The sequence below is a fragment of the Cydia splendana genome, chromosome 10 (assembly GCF_910591565.1).
Source record: "Cydia splendana chromosome 10, ilCydSple1.2, whole genome shotgun sequence".
In the NCBI taxonomy this organism is placed as follows: Eukaryota; Metazoa; Arthropoda; class Insecta; order Lepidoptera; family Tortricidae; genus Cydia; species Cydia splendana.
In genome coordinates this window covers 15349642-15372260 of record NC_085969.1, presented here as the reverse complement: position 1 = coordinate 15372260, position 22619 = coordinate 15349642, and the positions used below count along the sequence as shown (strand labels likewise).

Below are 22619 nucleotides of genomic sequence, written 5' to 3'. Positions count from 1 at the left end.
TCACTCGAAAGCGCTACTTGATAGGATGCTTTTAGTTTTCGGCTTTCAAGGGGCCCCTTATAACACTTTGACAGTTAGGTCTCAGGATCGCGGCTAAGGAGCAGCTTGGCTTGGCCGACAAATCTGGCGTGCAAGAGAACAAAATTCGCTATATCGGTAACCTATGTCGAAAAAATCGGCTGGCCGCAAGCCCGAAAGCAAGATATTTTTCCATGACTTTAAGGGCCTCCGCGTAAGGTCAAATCGAAAGCCTACGTTGGAGATGTTCTTACGTACCCTCACTCTCTTACTTGACCCCTACGACCCTTCGTTATTAAATGGGTACTAGGGTGTTTCATTTTTCCGAATTTTCGATTTTCATCTGACTTTGCTCGAATTCTTGTTCTAATTGATAAGAAAATATTATACGTTAAAAAAAAATTAAAATCGGTAAACATTTAGAGGTTGCACAACTTCAACAAAGATTTTTCAAATAACCAACGACTCTACATCAGAGGGTAGAAAATGGTTTAAGCGGCTACCATCAAAGCGGAGAGTAGTGTGATACTGAACCTTCTACATATAAATAAATTGTAAAATTAGTAGTAAACTTGGATTTTGGTTACTCGATAAATGTTCTAATTAAGATTTTCCAGTTTTTCCACCTATTTCCAAAGGAAAAGTGCTTTTATCGTGTTTTAGACGCAAAATTCAGTTTTCTCATTCGATTTTAGTATTAGATCATTATATTTTGTCATTTTAGAACATAGTTCATTTTCACGCAATGTATGGGGTTCTCACTCTACCTTTTCAACTTGTGCAACCTCTAAACGTTATTCGATTCTTTTGAAAATTGAAATAGATAGATTTTAGTGTGAGGAGACTCCATTGGTGAGCAAAGTCAGGAAAAATATTACAACTTTTTTTTCTCCATACAAAAGTGAATCACCCTAATGGGTACACGTATAAAAGTTTCATGTGGGTACCTACTCCACGACGACTGCAATGCTGATGCAGCCTGCGTGTTTTTTTGTCTACGGTTTTGGTGCCCCCTAGACGTCGTGGTGCCATAAGCAAGTGCTTATTTTGCTTAAAAGGGTTAATCCGGCACTGCAAATGACAGAGGTCAATGTTTTTTTTTTTTCAAAGTACGTGGGTACTTTTACATTTTTAGTTTTCTTGATTACTTAATGTTTACTCAGTTCCCCAAAAGATGGCACTGTGCAATGAGGGGCAATTAATTTACTGTCGTTTAATTTTGTTGTATTATTAAATCAACATAATTATTCAATTAAATTTGTTGATATCCATACCCTCTCTTCTAAAGTTAATTTGGCAAAATCCTTCCTCGGTGGCTTATTCATGTCAACACGTATTAAATTCAGCGCCATCTGATATTTTCCCAGGGTACTTCTATAGTGGTAGCACATATTTGAAAAAAGTTTGCCCCTCCTTCCTAAGTAGCGCCATAAGATTCAGGGGCAAACTTAAGTCAATCGAGTGTTGTGGCTACCCCCCCTTTTAGGGGTTGAATTTTTATAGCCTATAACCTGGCCGGGGATGTTCTCGACAGATTAGTAAAGTTTGCATCAAAATTCGTTCAGCCGTTTTCACGTGATGCGCGTTCAAATAAACAGACAAACAGATAAACAGATAAACAGACAAACAGACAAAAATTCTAAAAACTGTTGGAACGTGTTCTGTTATCGATTCCAAGTATCCCCAGCCAACTTTTTTTCGAATATCTTCCATGTACAGACTTTCGACCCTCTTCAGCTTTATTATATGTATAGATAGTTGTTAGAGTTTAGTTTTAATTTTAATGTTTAGTTTAATTATTTTGTTAATACTTTTGTTTTTTGTTAGAAAATTTAAATTTATATTCTTTATTGCACCAATAACAATACATTGTGGAATCAGAAAGGAAAGGAGGAAAATTACTTTTGTATCTTTTAAATTTCGATGAGTCTAAATTAACTAATTAATTATATAAATACCTGATTTATATTCCAGGTTTTTGGACCCCGTACCTACGAGAATGCAGGACTTTAGAATCCCGCAATTTCTTGAATGCGGGACCCATGGATTCGTCGCGTTTATATCGAGTACTCCAGTATTCGATATATAAACGCGACGAGGTAGGCAAACGGTCGGGTAAATCGTAACACCGAGATTCCGGGATTTAGCTTCAGGAATCCTGGACTTTGGGATTTCAAAAGCCCGAGAACACCGGGCCTAGGACTCGGGACTCGACTCCGAATACGACTTCAATTAACCTTCTATTTCTTCAATCGGATTTTCCCTCCAATTTATTTTCGTTGCCTATGAGAATAGTTGTATGCTTTGCCACACGAAACCAGTCCTTTTGACTCAAAAACAGCATGCGAAACAAAAATCTACTTTGCTCTTTGTTGCACAAAAAATAATTTGCAGCATAATAATAATATGCTGATATTGACATACTATTATTCTCATATTACATTCTTTCGTTTGGAAGCAAGAAAAAAATATAAACGATAAGTAATACGAACATTCGTTATTACTTTTGCTTGTGAACGAAAATCAGATGTTAATGTCACAATCAGTGTCTGTACCTACGTAGTTTCTAGAGACACGTCTCACAGGCCTATTCGGATTTCGAGATAATCACAAGATCTTGAGACGATTTAGAGATCAACTAGATCTACATTAGATATCGACTAGATGTGACTTGGATATCTAAGTCATAACTTGTCGAAATCGTTCAAGAGAACCTCCAGAATCGCGGAAACGTCAAATTTGACATATCTATCTTACAAATATCTTTAAATTATTTGTATCGTAACTTGTTGAAGTCTAGTAGAAATCTAATTCATTTTCCGAATCGAGCCGTATGTTCAACTCTGCGGTATGTGCGGTATGTGGTAAGGGAGGCCGGAGGTGGTTGACAGGATTTTAAAGCAGAGCTCGTAGTTATAGTTCGTTTTTTTTAGCATTAGAAAAAAGGTAAACAATCTTGATGTGTCTTTTAATTGAAAAACACATTTTAAAAATAATTCACGGCAAATATGTAACAATTACGAGTCTAATACGATCATTTATATTCTTCTGCTTTCATAAGTAATAGTTATTGATTTTTAAGAAGCGTTTTTCAATTAAAAGACATGTCAAGATCGCTAACCTTCTTTCTAATGCTAAAATAAACGAACTATAGTTATTTTCATCAAGAATATATGCGATTGGTTGATGTACCTACTTTTTTCATATATGCGATTGGTTGATGTACCTACTTTTTTCATTATTACAGTCATATTTTTTAGGAATACATTCTGAAAATGCGATGGTTATTTTTTCAAGTTTCAGGATATAATTACGTGAGTAAAAAAATTAAAACATCGATCTTTAGAGGCCTAAATTTTACCTACACATATTAAAAGGCATATTAATGTCAGCATCGTTCGTTTAACATACTATAAAAATTATGATATTTTTATTAACACCTAGACCCGTCATAATTAATTCAGATGTTTTACTTTAAATCAAATCAAATATCATTTATTATCAGGCAACTAAGGCCCATAGATACATACCTTACAAACTAACATACATACAATAGTAAAATCTTACAAGCTAAAAATTATTAAAAAAAAAATTAAGTCCGGTATAATCATGTAATTAAACCGTGTTGAAACAATTTTACTCACAAGCGAAATTGAAGTACATAATATGATACTTTTACTGCTTTTGATATTAATCTTCCGCTAAAACACCGTAAAAACATGCGTAAGCCTCCGACCTGCTTTTTAATTAAACGCCCGTTATAAAATCCTCCATGTCAACAATATCTCGTGCCTACATAGAATAGGTACGTTTGGGGTCACTTTGTATGACATAAAGTTTTAAGTCATAAATTGTTTGTCATATAATCATTATATAGTCCTTATTCTGAAACCGTTAAGTTTTCAGGATGTAAGATGTCCCCTTATATTTATTTATTTATATACAGGGATAAGTTCGCCTTTGTACCTTTATATCTGTAAATATTGTAAACCTGTGTTGTGTACAATAAAGTGATTACTACTACTACTACTACTATTTATGGAAAACCTGAAAAGTTACGCGTTTCTGGAAAAAACAAATTATGACTAACGAAAATGCGGACAAACAATACATTATGACTCAAAACTTAATGAGAAACAATAGAGACCCAATAAGTTTACATACACTACGCAGGTATTATGTACATATTGAAACAATACCCCAAATTAATGAATTTGCTTTACTTAACAACCTTATTTTTGGAGCAAGATTACAATTCAGTAGGCGTCGTTTGCGTCACCGAGATGGAGAAAATTTTCCGTTCCACACACCTGCCTACTCAATATGATAGCTAAAAGATGTAATTTAGTTATCGTGCATTTTGATCGTAACAGTCCGTACATGTGTTAGCGCGAGCGAGACGCACTATAACTAATTTACATCATTTAGATATCATTTGAATGCCAGTGTACATTCCGATTGGTCTGCTAGTCTCTGCTCACGACTTCTGATGTGCTGACGGAATGTTTCAAACATCTATTTATAAGAATACTAGGGGCCTGCCCCGGCTTCGCACGGGTTAACAAATTATACACCTAAACCTTCCTCAAGAACCACTCTATTGATAGGCGAAAACCGCATGAAAATCCGTTCAGTAGTTTTTGATTTTATCGCGAACAAACATACAAAATATACAAACACACAAATAGACAGACGCAGCGGGGGATTTTGTTTTATAAGTTGACAAGAATAACGTTACGTAACGTAACGTAAGAGTTCGGTGGTCCATCCGATGTCAATGGAAGAAAAAGAGATCATAATTATTGACGAAGCTATTAGACATATTTTTTATCATAGCAGAACCTCTGTGGTAGGTACCTACATAATCTATTTAAATTTTGAAATTGCCTAAAATGTAGCGCTTGTATGTAGGTCGGGAGTGATGAAACCGCAAATTTTCATCGGCGAGTTCGCCGCTGCTCATAATTCCATTACCAAGCCTTTTACTGCAAAGTCACAAGACAACAACAGCTACGGCGTTGGTCTCCCGAAATACTTCAGGCTTTTCCAACAAATTACAATTTGTTATTCAAAATTATGGAATGCCATTACAACACGTTTTAAGTAGGTACTTACTTTTGAAGTCAAAATATTCTCATTTCGTGGGACACAATGTCATAATGCTACGAAGAATGTTCTGTACACACGGGATATGGGCATTGAATATGCAACAAAATTGCGTAATATCTAATATAGGTAGTGTAATAACAAACTATAAAGGCAATTAATAGATTAATAGATAATAGTAGTGCGTGCAGAAATCTCACTTGCTAACAAAACTTATATTTGAGAGAGATTTACATTACATTCCCTCTTTAACGCAGTAGCCGCATGATGCGTTTTCTTTCTCGCTCATTAGTCGTGAGCCAAGCACATTAAGTGAAATACCACTATAGGGCACTACGAAGGCGAATTCCGAATTCTGAAATATTAAAGCGATATAATTAACATTATTAAATGCGCTTCTGGGTTACTTTCACTTGAATTTGTAGGTCTATACAGTACTACGTAGCTAACATCCACAAATTAATTACTACTGCGCTACATATGTAAAAATAGCCCCAGGGCTTTATTCTAGAATGATTGACGTTTGCGATTAAAAACTCAACTTTGTTAAAAAAAACTTTATAAACCTAGCTCATGCGTATCTTGCATGCTGTATGTTTACAAAAAAATATATAAATTACTTGACATATTGCTTTAATAAATAATAAAAAATATATATGTGGATAAGTTAAATCAAAATTTGTGCGTTTGCAAGAGCCTAAGTTAACATTTGCAATGTGGTACTAAATTGAAGATCAAGAGAATGAAATTGTAGTTCAATGTATGCTAATTTCAGCAATCCGTTTTGCATTTCGTAAATTAACTCCAATCTAAATGACATCGTGCTAAATCAACCCGACCTTTGTCCGCCGGCTGGTAGTCTGGATTAATATTGAGTACTTTGAAATATGAGAGGTCATTCTGCCACATCGTTAGCTGAGTAGCTTGTAATAATTTTAGATTTGGTTCAGACAGTTCGCGGTTATAGGCTTTTTTGTTTTTTCGGAATATCAAGTGTTCACCTAAATACCCAATGTTAATTACAAAAAAACCGTTTGAGGTGTGTAAGGGATACGCGGTAAAGGTACAAATTTCAGTGTGATGGGGCGATATAATCTGGAAGCTGCCAAAGACAGGCATCTTTATCAGGCGGTCCGTATGCCAAAAGTCCGGAGTTATGTTCGAGAAAGCGCTGACGTATAAAGATTAGATTAGAATCACATTGGCTTGTACGTTTTGATTCCGGCTCACGAGCCGTTTATGTATTAAGCTGTGATACACTTAATAAAACCGGGTAGGCTAGAGTCCTAAAATAGTATAATTTTACCGTCAGTTACTTAGAAAAAAATATTTGTTCCGTTATCCTTTAAATAACTAACGATGAAGATAATATGTTTGTTAAAGATTAAATATCTTTGAAGAACGAGCTAGGACGTGTATACATATCGCTGCCCCAATATTACAGGGTACTATGTTTCACTTTTATCGAACTGAAATTTGAAAATTGTCATTAAGTCGAATTTCAACTATCTTTAAAATGTAACATAGAACCCTGTAATATTGGGACAGCGATATGTGACACATACTCACATATCTTTAACGGGCTATTTTATTTAAAACCTCTTAAAGTTCCGCGTGTCTTGCAGCCGTGCTACACTTTTTAATACGAGCCCCAATTTCCGATTTTAGATGCGCTCTAACTTTGCAATTTTTTGTTTGATTGACAAAAGAAAAAATACACGTCCTATATTTTTTATTAATCTAACTGACTAATTATAGTAGTATTTTTTTCCCAGGACTCTACCTAAAATTGTTCAGTCGTGTATTATAGGTACTTACAGCGCCTTTGGTGTATTTCTCCAGGCTGCGGAGAGCGTTCTCGAAGTAGTCCTCGCCGTAGGCGCCCTTCTGCTCGTCGCTGAGCCGCTTCCACATATCCCGGGCTTGCTCCAGCAGTTTCTCCTCTGACAGCCAGGCGCTGCCCGTCGTATATTCCCCGGCGGCCACAACCACCTGTCAACGATGTTGGCTAATCAAAATATTTTCAATAATGTTAATATCCAAAGAGAAAAATGAGGACTACGTTTGTATGAAAAGGCTCTTACGCGTGGGTCCTCCACGTTCGTCTTAAGACTCGAGATTGCCTAATATTATGAACGTAATGAAAATATTTTCACGCATGTTTGAGAAAAAATATTAAACATACCTAATACTGCGTTGTCAGGGTGTGGCTATAAATAGTCCTTGACAGACAGATATGAAATTGACGGCCTTGATATGACAAGATGATCCACGTGCTTTCCTGTTTTGAGCAGGCTAAGGATATTGGAATAAAAGGTTTTCATGTTAAGCATAAAAGTATGCCTATCTTGTTCCTGGGGTACTTAACAATTGACTTGAAATATGTATTAATTGATTGTTCACTAATTTGTATTGGTAAAAAACTATGTGTTACCATGTCAGATAAATTTTATTTAGTTTATGTTATTGTGCATGAGCCACTGATTACCAGTTCGCTGGACGATATCGGCCTGTCAGTTAAACGCAACATTCGACAGCTCCGAACAACTGACAGGCTGATATCGTCTATCTTTTCACTTTATACACAGCTCGAGTAAGTTCAGAATAGGTAGGTTGTTGTACAGTCGACGTCAAAGATATGTTTACACTTTTGCACCTTACTCCTTTGCAATAAGGCGAAAAGTGTAAACATATCTTTGAAGTCGACTGTACATAACTATGAAAAGCATTTACTTGTTCACGTAGGTACCTACATTAAAATTAGTTAATATTTCTAAAATATGTTAGCTCGTTGATTGATGACTTACGTATATTTTCACATATTAAACCGTAATTGCTACTATTGCCTACCTATTGTAGTTATACATTTAAAGTGTGATATCTGTAGTAATGTAGATGTTGATTAATGATTACTTCCGACACCAGCTGCCCACTTGTCTTATGATTCAATATTACCGTTCTCGAGTTTCTATCCAATATCCAGGCACTAGCCCACGCTTCTAGGGACTTGTTTACTACCTTTGACATTGAATCAAAGGCAGCTTTATTTAGACGTCTCCCGTTAGGCAACATTATTTACTTACGACGACGTCACGTTTGATCCTTATGTTCAGCACCATAATGTAATTATTACCTGGGTACTGCCTAACTTACACCCGCAACTTCGTTTGCGTGAAAATAATACTATTAGGTTATTATTCATTATTAGAAGTATATTCTAGTCTGATTGCTTGTTATTCGTTATAAGTAGGTATACCTAGACCTTTTTCTGGCTAAAACTAGGTACTTATTTACACAATGAAACATCGAAATAACAGTTATCGATATGTAACTATATAGATAACTTAAAATTAAAACACTAACATTGTAAAAAATTATAACTACCAAAAAATAGGGAAAATGCGGCCATTTTATTATTTTATTATATATATTGACGATTCCTATACATTTGGATACTGAATACAAAATATTTCGTTTTTACATTTACGAAATATAGTGAGGAAAGGCATATTGTTATGTCGATTTGAATTTGATTTCTATTTTAGTACCTTCTCAGTAATAATATAAGTTTGTTAACATTAGATTTAAATAAATAGGTACCTAAGTAAGAATAGTAATTTAATTTTTTGATTTTGAGACTCTCTTCGATAAAATGTTTATTAATGTTAATTTTTCCAGCACTAGTTTTTGCCAGGGGCAGTTCTATGTTTAGTAATAAGTACTTATCTTATTCATATATGTATATAATTCAGTCAGTAAAAACATGTTTATATTTATGCATAAAAAAAGGTTTGATCGAGACGTTGTCCGTGTTGAAACAGTAAAATATGACCAATTTTTCATTTCCCGGGACTAGGCTATCTCCATAAAAATGTACACTACAATAATGTAGCAGAATAGCAGATAATCTACTTGTGTTTGTAATACAAATACCTATTACGGGTCGACTGGGCCAGATACATATTTGGAGCAAATTCAATAATGTGATAATAGCAAAGGTATTCACTTCATTAACTTTATTGGCGTTCTGGCTTTACGTTTCACTAAACAATGCCTCTAATTTGACCTAAATTGTTGAAATGCTATCCGAACATTCCTTATTGAGTGTCGAACGTAACTGTATGTAGGTCATAATATTTTTATATTATATGTTTATTTAAAGCAAATATATGTATTAGTAACTACTTGTCAAATCATGGGATTAGTTGTCAAGCGGACCCCAGGCTCCCATGAGCCGTGGCAAAATGCCGGGATAACGCGAGGAAGAAGGAAGGAAGGAGTAACTACTAGCTACCCGCCCCGGCTTCGCACGGGTTACACAAAACCAACACAAACAAGGTTAACAAATTACACACCTAAACTTTCCTCAAGAATCATTCTATTGATAGGTGAAAACCGCATGAAAATATGTTCCGTAGATTTTGAGTTTATCGCGAACATACATACAGACAGACGGGGTGGGGACTTTGTTTTATAAGGTGTAGTGATACGTATCATATGTGCCATACATGTTAGAATGTTTATGAGTTCACATAACTTTTCTCATTTTATCGCATCCCACATTTTCATTTAGGCAATTTCCATAAAGTGTAGGTTTATTCGTCTTCGTGGGATGATGATGACGATGATTAATAAAAACACCTATCTCTACCTCGATCTATTACCTCTTCACGCTTATTTACCTAGATGAAATTTGGTATGGAGATACTTTGAGGCCGGACTGAAAGACAGTTACTTTCGCATTTATCATCATCAACCTCCTAAGCGTTTGTCCCGTACTGTGACAGGGTCCGCTTTCCTACTTTTCTCCTTCCACTTCGCTCTATCCTGGTCATCGGTTTCCGCTAACCCACAGGCGTTTAAATCTTTGGCGATGACGTTACGCCACCGCTGCCTTGGTTTGCCCCTCCTGTTTGGGCCTGGTGAGGAGAAGCTAAGGGCTCTATTGTCTACGTATTCAGGCGGCCTTCTTTTGACATGGCCAAACCACCTCAGCCGACTTTCTTGGAGCTTATCGGCGACGTCTCACTCGCATTTTTAATATTACTAAATAGGTATAATATTAGTAGAGATTACTTAGGCATTCATCTTTTTGAACGTGTTTAATAAGGTTAGACGTTAGATTCAGTAGATTGATACTTATGAGCGATTATTTGGTTTTTTGCCATTTTATATATTGTGACCTTTTTTGCCACTTTTGTGTTATTTCTAGTCAGGATCGAGAGCTCTTTTCATCCTTATAGGAGAAAAAAAGTGTCCTAAAATTTCCATACATTACCGCCTATTTGTAACCGCCATACAAAGTATATGGAGAAATGGTAACACAATAGGAAAAAAACTCTGGGACATTTTTTTATCCCATTAGGATTGAAAGAGCTCGTGATTCTGAGTAGAAACATCACAAAAGTGGCAAAAAAGGTCACAATATATAAAAATGGCAAAAAATTAAAGAAACGCTCTTATTAATAACTTTTTAAATACGTATTATTTGGTATTATTCTAAAAAAAACCTTTGTCTATTGTTTGGAAACTCCTGGTCTAAAGCCTTTGCAATGCACAACAGGAACTGTTACGCTCTCCTTTTTTATTCACAACTGTATTTTCCATCCCAAGTGAGACATTTCAAAATAGTGCAATTTTCTCTACCAGTGTCTCGAGGCGCATAAAATAGAAACAAAAAATAAACTCTCTCGGTCGAACGGTCTATTTCAAAATATCGTTTTAAACTTTGTTTGCACCGTAGAGTGTAGAGTTACTGCAGCTCTTGCGGTTTAGTGATATTAATATTGTCAGGTAAAGGCAGGAAGATACTTTATACACGGTGTGGCCTGTAACACGAGCAAATACTTAAAACATAGATTGTACTCCTCAAACGGTGACACATTTGTTCTACAACTTTTAAAAATTATGAAGTATTTAGACTCCCTATTTTTCATACAAAATAAATATTATTTTAAATGGACGCCATCGCCACGCCATATCATTGTGATTGACGTTGCTTGTCACGCCTTAAACATAACAAAATTCGCAATACATTGCGTCTTAGAATAAACTTTAAAGTGTATTAAAAATCAAACCCTAAGTTATTTTTAAAAGTTGCTGAACAAATGTTGGTCAGTATGAGGAGTACAGCCTACAGTTTAATTTTTTGCTCATGTTACAGGCCACACCCGGTATATTGAAACATAGCAACGAGTGCAACTGTCGCGTTGTTGCCCGAGGGATGCTGTGAAATTATTTGACAGGCTATTTTCACTTCACAAACAAAAGTCTTGGCCGGAGGGAGACGAATACCGACGTTTCCGTGAACAAACATCACGCACGAGGTTGTGTCACATCCTAGCACTGTGTGCCTGTACCTTATTAGGTTGTCTATGGCCCTTTGTAAGAAAAATAATATCAGTTCATTTGATTACTATTTTGTACACAAGCGTGAACTGTAACATAGTAGAAGGTAGCTGAGTTTTGAGATTAGGTTATTTATAAACTACTTAACTAATAAACTAACATAATACAATTCAGCCTTCAACCAATCCCAAGCTGACCACAATAACTTCTAGCCGGCTGCCTCAGTTAAAATATCGTTTAACTGAGTTTGGAAGCTCTTTTATAGTAGCTGTATGAACTGACCACGTCTACTCCACGCGGCTTGAGTTCACGGCGGAGGCAGGCGGCCAGCGCGTCGAGCGCGGCGAGCGAGGCGGCGTGCACGCCGCGCACCGGCGCCGCCACGTGCGTCAGGATCGACGACGCCAGCACCACGCGCCCGCGCGCGCGCCGCACCAGCGGCAGCATCACCTGCACCAGCCGGGCCGGACCTGGAAGGCATGATTCGGTTAGAGACTAAATAGTGGTATCCAAAAGGGACTGATCATGATGAAATCGGTCGATTTCAGAAATGAAATTGGCGTCAATCTCCAATTTAATCACCAATTTTAGATTTATGGTCATATTAGAGCCCTCTAAATTGAAAAAATGCTTAGAACGAAAATACTGGCCTCACAAATTGGTATTATTTTACCGCACCTCATTTTATCGGTAATATCGGTCATTATCGTCGGTTGAATTCGGCGAGCCAAATTGGCCTTTGCGTCCGCACGTCCTGATTCGATCGGGCAATTTAATCAGATTGGCAAAAATTGACTAATCTGGATACGCCTTTACAATCTCTGTTAAGGCCACTTAAGTTAAGACAGCAGCGTTACTGTAGCACTACAGCGGGCGAAATTATTGCATAATTGCTTTCGGGAACGTGCATTCTATCAAGAAGACCGACAGTGACATTACAGGCCAATTCGAAGATACACTAGCATAAGAGAAATATCTAAATGATGTAATTCAGTTTCGTGCATTTTGCTCGTACTTGTGCGTACATGTATTGGCGCGAGAGAGACGCACGATATCATTCAGATATCATGCTGATGTCAGTGTACGTTCGAATTAGCTTATATGCCTCCTTTTACGCTACAGCAGTAATACTGCTACAGTCGCTGCTGCGGTCGTACCTAATCCGATGCCAGGCTTTTGAACTTAGGTCTTCAATTGGCGGTCTTTTCAGGCAATTGCTTGGATGAGTTCTTAGTAAGACAGGAATGAACTCTTCAAAGTCAGTTAAACGCAATACTCGATAAAGTATATGTCGACATAATTTACTTATTTATTTGACGACCTAAAACCCGTCAAAATATAAATTTTATTAGACATTGTCATAAAAGTTAAGCGCCTAGTCGTTTTCGAGAATCAAAACCAACCGTGACATCATCTAGAACACGCAGACAGCTGAAATAACATTTAATTTTACACGCTACATCAAACAGCAATAAACCATATTGTTTTAAAATAAACACCAACAATATAAATCACAGAACTCATTTATTTTGAGAGTGTAAACTTGAATTATTAAACTTATTAAACAACACGAGATTTTAAATAGGCTACGGATACACTATTCCATTGGGGTATTGTAATAGGTATAAAAATATTAATTCTAAGTTGTTTATTAATAAATGAAATATGCAAAAATAAAAAGTACAACGATTGTCAACGAATCCTGAAAAAATAAAATCGCTATACGTAGCGTGTTCAGATCTAATCATATTTTATTTCTTGGCTGTGATTACAAAATCGTGCGTGCGATGTCAACACCGCTGGTTGGGAAATTATGAAGAAAATTAAATTAGATTGATGACGTTCTGGCGACTAAAAGACGGGCTTTTACTATGCCGAGTAGTTTATTTTGTAATATTCAGGTTTTCCGCACATTATTTTAACGCAATGTTAAGTGGCTTCAGAATTTATTACCTATTCATATCATAAGTTTTCGCAGTTGCGAAGCCACTTACATTTTTTCAGTCAGCTACTAAATGGTAGAAAATATGAAGCATATATTATAATGTGTATGAAAAAATCGAATGCTCACATTTGCTGACCTCTTTTTATGCCTAAGAGTGAAAAGCGTATACAAACTTAAAATCAGATCTTATTGTATGTGTATGATCGACATACCAATGCCAGCTGGTTTTTTTTATTAATAGCAATGTAAAAATATTGTTACTAGCGCCATCTCTCAGTACGTAATCACAACAGCAAACACCTAGAGTAGCTCACTCACCCAACAGATTCACCTCCATCGCGCGCCGAATGACCGAGAACGGCACCCACTCGAGCTCGCCAAGCGCGCACCATGACTCGCAGTTCACGATCGCCCACAGCCCCTGCGCGCCCTCTGGTAGGTGGTCCACGATGTACAACGACGCGGAGAGGATCTGAAAGAACAGGGGGATCGCTCATAGGGTGCGTTAAGAGTAAAATAATGACACCAGCCTTCATAATTAATTTATCAAAGACCCAATTTAATCAAATCGGAATAAGGGACAAGGAATTTGACCTTAGTCTCTGAGCTAAAGTTGCTCTCAGAGTACCTTATCAGGAATGCGGTACGAATAATATTTGTTTAATGAGCTGACAAAGAAAATTGTTTCATATTCTATGTAATTGTCTTAATCCAAAATTTGCAAGAACAAATTATTACGAGTTCCTTTGTACAATCTGAACAAATAGATAATTATTTGGACGAACTGCATATTGGACGTGTAGCTAACAAATCGTTTTGATTGTTAATACACATAGATACTATGTTTACTAGTGAAACCTTATCGAATTAACTTTAACTTGTTTTACCAAGAACCCAAGAACGAATGAAATCGACGAAGTTGTATGACTTTGCCACGCAACTCAAATCAAAATATTGTTGAGTTTAATTTCGTATAACTTACCTATACCTAATCTCTAGTAGGTAGTTTTTAAGGCTTCGCTTCTGCGAAGTTTATTATAACTCTATAAGTTAGTCCCAATAACTTTGTTTTACCAAAAAAGTTTTGGTTTGTTTTTGTTTTTTCAATAATTTTAATTATTGGTGCAATAAAGAATATTTACTTTACTTACTTTCTCTGTGAGTAACGTTTTACTGTTTATATTTAATATATTTCTTAAAATACTCATTAATGAACCTCCAGGTCTGTTTCTTAAGTATGTTAAGTACACTACATTGTACTAAAAATCCATTTGCATTATGTGACTGTTTGTGTTCTAAATAAATTAAAAAAAAAAAATTAATATATTTAAGATAATATGATATGAAGTAATTTGACTTGTATAATAGAAACGAAGTCGCAAGTGGTATAAAATGCTTGAAAATAAGTCAAGCTATTTTCTGTACATTGACATTTGCGTAAACTCAGTTATTTAACAGAAGTTCAAAGCCAGGGACAAACGCTTTAATGTCTATATTACAATAAAGAACCAACAAAAAGATAGGAGGTTTCAAATGGACGCATCTAAATGAGATAAATTTGTGCCGCCCTCTTGGCAGAATTATGATGATCAAAGCCTCTGCGTTGTATACAAAATTATAGATTAAACTTAATAAAATGTAAATTCGCCGTTTTTTAATACTACTAGCGACCCGCCCCGGCTTCGCAGGGGTAACAAATTATACAACTAAACCTTACACTAAGAATCACTCTATTGATAGGTGAAAACCGCATGTAAATCCGTTTAGTAGTTTTTGAGTTTATCGCGAACATACAATACAACCACACAAAAAGACTTGTGAGTTTGGTGTCGTCGTCGGTTTACCCTTGAATTGCCGACAGACATTTCATCGAATGTTATTTCGAAGACAACGTTTCAAGTATTTTCATTTCATCGACAAGTTATTCCGTCGAAGAATCGACACTAGTAAATTTAAATGGGGGACTTTGAATTAGTACGTGAGTTATTTTGTATATAGTTTATATCGTGGTATTTCCTTACGGGTTTTCTTATTTCATTTTGGATTGTATTTAATAAAATTTATTACGCGTAAAATTATTTCAATTTGTAATATTTCGTAATCGAAACAAAAAGCAGTCACGTCAGTCGGCTCACTCTGCGCGATTATAGCTATGTGGGAGTTTAAGATATAAAATTGTTTATCTGGACATACATACATAATTTTGAGAAAGCGGCAATTTTAAGTTTAGTACGACATATAAAAATGTCTTAAAGTAATACGTCCAACAAATTAATTGCAATGTTTAGTAGTTGTGCCAATTACAATAATTTGAAACGAATTAGCGATCAAGTAATATTCGTTGAATAGTATTTCTACGCAGTAAGAAAAATTGAAATAAATAGTATATGAAACAAAATAACGCCAAACAAAATTACTAGTACTAACGTTTCAATGAATCGTTGTCGATGAAATAATATTCGATGAAAAGTTTGTCGGCAAAACAAGGGTACACCGTCGTCGTCACTCGCGGCACATGGGGCTCAATTAGTATTCAGCTGCTGCTACCCAGACATAACAGCAGTACCTACTATGTATTATGGGGTTGGATTTCCGACCAACAGTATTTTACGTCGGGTAAAGTATCGTTACATTTTATAGAAGATTCCATTAGCATCATAACACAACATTTCTCAGGTATGGTTACACTGCCATACCAGAGCGGTCTTCCAAAGAAGTTTAGGCTAAATGTTTTCACAGCAGAAGATGCTGCAACTGCTTGAGTGAATTACAAGACAAAATACCGCGCCAGTAAGATAACCTCAGAAGCAGTAAGCTGGAAATGCAACCGGATAAACGCTTAGAGATCATTCTGGCAGTTTAGCCTCAAGAAGATTAAATAACAATGATTATAATTTAGATCACTTTACCCAAAATCACTTTACTCATGAGCTCATGACAAGTTTTCCAGAGTTCCGTATCTGTTCTCGTGTAATCCCTGACTACTGTTTAACTGTTCACCTTTTAAATCCTAAGGCAGCGGTTCTCAAACTTTTTTGGCGACGGAACCCGAAATTTTTGACGCAGCCCCAAATTATAAATTTTCGTTCGTCACTGAGAACCAGATATATGTACATATAGAAGAACTGGTTTTTTTCTTATTATTACAAATATTCTCGCGGAGCCCCAGCAGAGGCTTTCCGGAGCCCTGGGGCGCAGAGCACACTTTGAGAATGGCTGTCCTAAGGTATAAATAATATATAAAGGAGTGTCTGTAAATTCTGTAATGGGCATCACATTTTGACGTACCTATTGAAATAAATAAGATCGAGAAGGTAGTGCACGAAGGCGCTTGAGCTGACGCGAATCAAAAATACATGCCTACGATTTGGTCAAGATCGATATGAACTGAAGTAACCGTCGAAGTTGAATAGGACAGCGCGAGACCGTTCGTTGTAGAGATCCTTGGAAGGAGCCCTATGCTGAAATTGGACGTCTTATTGCTGATATGATGACGATAAATACGCAAGAGCGCAACGCATCTAGTAAGGATTCGAATAGAATCAAGTCTTAGTGCCACCCCACACTAGCGTTGTTTGAGCGTAGGCGTCTAGTCAGCGCTATGGAAAATGGCGTCGCTGCGCAGTTGCGCCAACGCTGCGTCGAGCAGCAGCCATAGAGTTGACTCGACGCCGACGTTCGGGAGACGCTAGTGTGTGGCCCTTAAAGTGTGTGGGCGATTAATACGAATGATACCTACGTTTGTGTTGGCAAAGATGACCTTTAGCATAATGAGTGTTTTCTTCATTTGAATCGCAACTGATGTATTGATTCATTTTATTTCTAAGAAACAATGTTGTTAAAGGTTAAGTAAGCCATAAAACGACGAATTTTGCGAATATAGCGTTTAAGTAGAATTTTACAATAAACAAAAAAGTTATACTTACCTATTACTTAATAACCGACTGTCCAAACTCATTCTCACACTCACAAAAAAAACATTTTGTATGAGAGGTAAATTTTTTTTGCAGTTTTTATTGTACCATTCTGTCACCATACGTCATTTATGTACTTATCCATACCAAATTGGAGCTTTCTAGCACTAACAATCACGAAGCAAAGCCGCGGACGGACAGACGGACGGACATAGCGAAACTAAAGGTTCCGTCATACAGGCGCGCTTTCCGGGCGGGCGTGAGCGCGGCGTGAGCGTAAAAGCGGCGCGCCCCGCTCACCCGCCGCCCGCAAACCGCGCCTGTGTGACGGAGCCTTCATAGTACCTATACCTATGAGGGTTCCTAGTTGACTACGGAACCCTAAAATGTACCTCGCAAACATCATACTTGACTGGTAGAGAATGCTTTTGGCATTAAGTACCTACGCCTTTTATACTTATAAATACTTTGCGAGAACTTTAACTTTTTAGACGCCAATGCCCGATATATCCGCACCGCAGGTCCAACGCCAAAGACGGATTAATCGGTCACAGACCACAGAGCAATATAGACTACGTGCATAGGTACCTATGCATAAAGTTCAATTTCAGTTTTGACACTTCGGTGACGTGGCGTCCGAGTGACAGCTTTTGTGTTTGACACGGCGTCGAAAAGGTTAAAGACTGACAAAAATAACAAATGTTTAAAACAAGCACACTTATAGGTTTTCCGATGGGGTTCGTTCGTCAAATATTTGTCGTCTGACAAACATGTGTTCCGGATCCCTTTTTTCTTACTTCAAACGTTCTTTAAAAAGTGTCTTGTACGTCTACCATCAGTTTTGACATTGATATATACTTACTCACGTCTACGTAACTTACTTTCTATGCATCTCGCTCGTACTCGCATATTAGTGCAAGCGAGATGTACAGAAAGTAAATTACGTAGACGTGAGCGTTATGTCAATGTCAAAACTGGTGGTAGACGTACTATTTACAAGAACGTCTAAGAAATCAACCATGCCGAAATCGCCATTTAGGTTACTACCGTTACCTCTGCTCTTCCGCACACACAATTTTTTATTGTTTTTAATAAAAACATAAACTAATTATATTTATTTAAACTTTATTGCACAATAGAAATAAGTACAAATGGCGAACTTAACGCCTTAAGGCATTCTCTACCAGTCAACCATAGGGTAAATGAGTTTGACTTAGAGGACATTATCGAATATCGTCACGTCATAGCGTGAGTCTCCTGCTAACGTCATAGCAATTGTTCAATTCATTACAATCTATTTTGAGTCGTAAGGGCACTGACCTTGAGATTTGTAACCAATAGGGCCATTGTGCACTACAATGAATTTTACTGTCCGGCAGTCCGAGTTTTTACGGTCCGATATGGCACGCCATTAAATGTATATAGTAGCTTGTGCACTAGACGTAATTTTACCGTCCGACATTTTACTTTTCCCCATTCCGGGCAGTTTTTTTCCGGTCCGAGATGACAGCTATGAAAAACGTGTTTATGCTTGTGCACTGCGTCTGGAATTAGTATTATTCATGACTTGGCCGGGCGGGGGCGGGCTAGGGGGGTGTGTGTTTCATGCCACTGCACCGCACCTGCGAGTAAAAGACGGACAAATGCACAAGCCAATCATCCGTTTTTTTCATGCCACTGCGCCGCACCTGCGAGTAAAAAAACGGACAAGTGCACAAGCCAATCATCCATTTTTTTCATGCCATATCGGACCATGAAAACTCGGACTGCCGGACAGTAAAATTCATTGTAGTGCACAATCGCCCTTAGGGTCAGGTGGGGTAAATATAAGTAATGATCGGACACTGGTAGCATTTTTCCGACGAAAGTATTAACATGGATATGATTTTATTTTATTTCGTACAGAATTTATATAACTATTAATTTTTTTATCGAGTTTTATTATCGAGGTTTTAACATTTGAATGATGATGATTGATGATTATGAAGTACAGGCCACTTATAAATTATCTATCGAACAAATGTGTCAACGTCAACTCTTGTCTTTGCACTTGTCTCATTGACGTTCCCATCATTATTTAATCCATCAATTGAACACATACAACGGAATAACTGAATTGTTTATCCATAACAACATGTGGTTTTATTTTGAAGAACATAGGCTTATCCATATTCGTCATTACGTTGGTCGTCAAAATGACAAAATGCTACCGGTGTCCGATCATTAAATATAAGACAGGGGTTTTAAATAAGGCTAAGTTTTTAACACTCAACAACTTATTCTACTTCAATATTAATATATTTTCCCTTTTTTATTGTGGGACGTACCACATTATTACAATCTATAAATTGTAAATACAGGATGTCAATCACAATGAAAAAATCGACGATGATAAACCCTGGCCAACGTGAGACTTGAACCCACATCCTTGGATTGCCGGTTCAATGCGGTTTTTTTATTGTGATTGACATCTGTATTTGCAATTATTTGCAATTATAAATTATTCTACTTCATTCCTATTCCATTTAAAAAGAAGCCTTGTGTGTAGACTTCTTTTTAAATGGAATAGATGAAATATAATCGCTGATTGTACACGTAAATTAAAAAAATATACCTACAATACCTACATAATTGTTCTAACATTTCCGAAGACATTCAAAGTTGTATTGTATGAGAAGTCTCCGATCCTTATTAAGCTTGCGTAGGGACCAAAGTTGTCATGTATAATGAGAGGAGTTTATATATTTATTCTGACATTCAATTTAGACGACCGGTTTGGCCTAGTGGGTAGTGACCCTGCCTGTGACGCCGATGGTCCTGGGTTCGAATCCCGGTAAGGGCATTTATTTGTGTGATTAACACAGATATTTGTTCCCGAGTCATGGGTGTTTTCTATGTATTTAACTATTTATAAATATGTATATATGATATATATCGTTGTCTAAGTACACACAACACAAGCCTTATTGAGCTTACTGTGGGACTTAGTCAATTTGTGTAATAATGTCCTATAATCTTCTTTATATATAAACGCGAGCGGCTTTGACGGTAGAAACAAATTAAATTATGCTCAAACAAAAGAGCGTAAAAAAATAACACTTTTGAATCGACAACATATATCCGCAAAATTCGTATTGTCGCGTATTTTGCATTTAAAAGTGAAAAAATTTCGGCAAACAATACTAAAGGCTCAATTTGTTGGTTGACATTTGACAGCTATGCGTTGCGTTTAGAAACTGCAAACATGCTTACATGTTAGGTTGGTCGTATTTTTTTTAATAAAAAGCAAGACGAATATTACTGTTTATTTGATGACTTTCCGGTATGTATAATGGTTATTATTTGCATTAAGTTTCGTTTCATATGGATATGTATACCGGTATAATTATTACATAAATTTGTTTTTGAGCCAGAACGTGCGATAGTCTGTTACGGCTTTTAAGACGATAGCAACACTGCCTAGACGTCAACGACGGCTGTTATTCGAAAATACTTTATCCGGTACTCCAGACGTGATAAAAACCTGTTAAATAGTGTATTGTGTGTGTTAACAATAAAAAATAGTCACCGAACATAGTGCAAAGTGCAAACGCCATCGTAACGTAACGAGATTTGAACTTCAAAGCGTTCCATGGGTGTATTGTGTTTAGTATAAACATCGGTCTCTCAGTTGTATTTTAATATTTCAGAATGATTCCAAATATTCTTACATGTCAAGGCACTACTAGCTACCTGGAAATGCAAGTGAAAGCAACCTTGAAGCAGCTGTGATAAACTAATAAGTGAGCGAGATGAAAATGACGTTGTTCAAAGAAACTTTGAGTTAAGTGCCAGCTGACTGTAACACACTCTAATTAAGTACATTGCCAGTGTGAAACAGTGCAAAAAGCTACAGTGTATTGTGGACATATTTAATAACTGTGCTTTAGACTATGAATCAAATTTGAGGTGTATCGGTGAATTGGAAAGTCAACTGCATAAAGCTAATAAGTTATCTCCGGAGTCAATGTAAGTTGAATATAAGATTAAATATAATAAGATATATAGATAGTATATATGTCGCAGTCAAAAGTGTGAACTGGTCAAAAGAACTTTTAACCGACAAAAACAGGCAAAACTGCTTTTGACTGAGCATGTTGGTCAAAAGTAGTTATACCTGAAAATCATTGGTTAATAGTAATTGTGTTGTGACTGTTACTATCAGTCAAAAGTACTCGCAGAGATAGGTAGGTTAGGGTTATTTTTTTGCTACGCCCAAAAAACTAAACTGTTCCCAGAGATAGGTAGGTTAGGGTTATTTTTTTTTGCTACGCCCTAAAAACGAAACTGCTGCCAGAAATAGGTATGATTTTCAGGTAAAACTACTTTTGACCAACATGCTCAGTCAAAGCAGTTTTGCCTGTTTTTGTCGGTTAAAAGTTCTTTGGCCAGTTCACACTTTTGACTGCAACAGGTTGGGCTGGACATATGGCAAGGGAAGGTAAAGATAAGTGGGATAGAGAGGAAGCGGAATGGTATCCTAGAGATGGAAAAAGGAGAGAAGGGAGACCAATAATGAGGTGGTCGGATGACATAAAGAAGCATGCGGGACCTAATTGGATAGGGACGGCAAGGGATAGAGAGCTGTGGAGAGAGCTGGGGGAGGCCTATGCCAAGAAGGCAGACTGAAATAATTATTAAAAAGCAATGACATAAAAATTATTTAATAAAGTTACTAAGGAAAAAATATTGAAACTAATTGATATAAATGAAATGTGAATTTATTTAAATGTAATATGTGCTGAAATTTAATTTTTTGGTCAATAAAGGCTATTCTATTCTATTCTATTCTAATTTGACAGGTGACAACAAAAAAAATATTAATTCCTGCTAAAATTTCAGAGTCATAGTGAAGCATAGTACATAGTACCAAAACAAGGTTGATTTTTAGGGTTCTGTAGCCAAAGGGTAAAAACGGGACCCCTATTACGAGGACTCCAATATGTTATTAGATCAAAACAAATTATTTTCAGAAAATATTTAATTTAGGCTTAGGGATGGCGAGGCTCCATAAACCTTCAGTAAGTAGTGCATAAGTATCCTTGGAAAAATTCGACCTATGCCGCCGTGGGTGGCCCGGTGGCAGAATGGCACAGGCACCTGCTGCAATAGCAGAGGACGCTGCTTTGATTCCAGCCTAGGGCACTGGAGGCCTTGGTCACTTTTTAGGGTTGCGTACCCATAGGGTAAAAACGGGACCCTATTAAATATTAAGACTCTGCTGTCCGTCTGTCTGTCACCAGGCTGTA

At 36.7% G+C, this 22619-nt stretch overlaps 1 protein-coding gene across 2 annotated transcripts in view; it reads right to left on the bottom strand.

The window, feature by feature from the left end:
• LOC134794393 (D-beta-hydroxybutyrate dehydrogenase, mitochondrial) overlaps positions 1-22619 on the bottom strand; it is an 84569-nt gene that overhangs the window by 5488 nt on the left and 56462 nt on the right. For both annotated transcript variants that reach the window (XM_063766201.1, XM_063766202.1), the window contains exons 5-7: positions 13736-13889; positions 11755-11942; positions 6943-7116 (exon numbers count right to left, since the gene is read on the bottom strand). In XM_063766201.1, coding sequence (XP_063622271.1) covers positions 6943-7116; positions 11755-11942; positions 13736-13889 — 516 coding nt within the window. The remainder of the gene's footprint in view (positions 1-6942; positions 7117-11754; positions 11943-13735; positions 13890-22619) is intronic.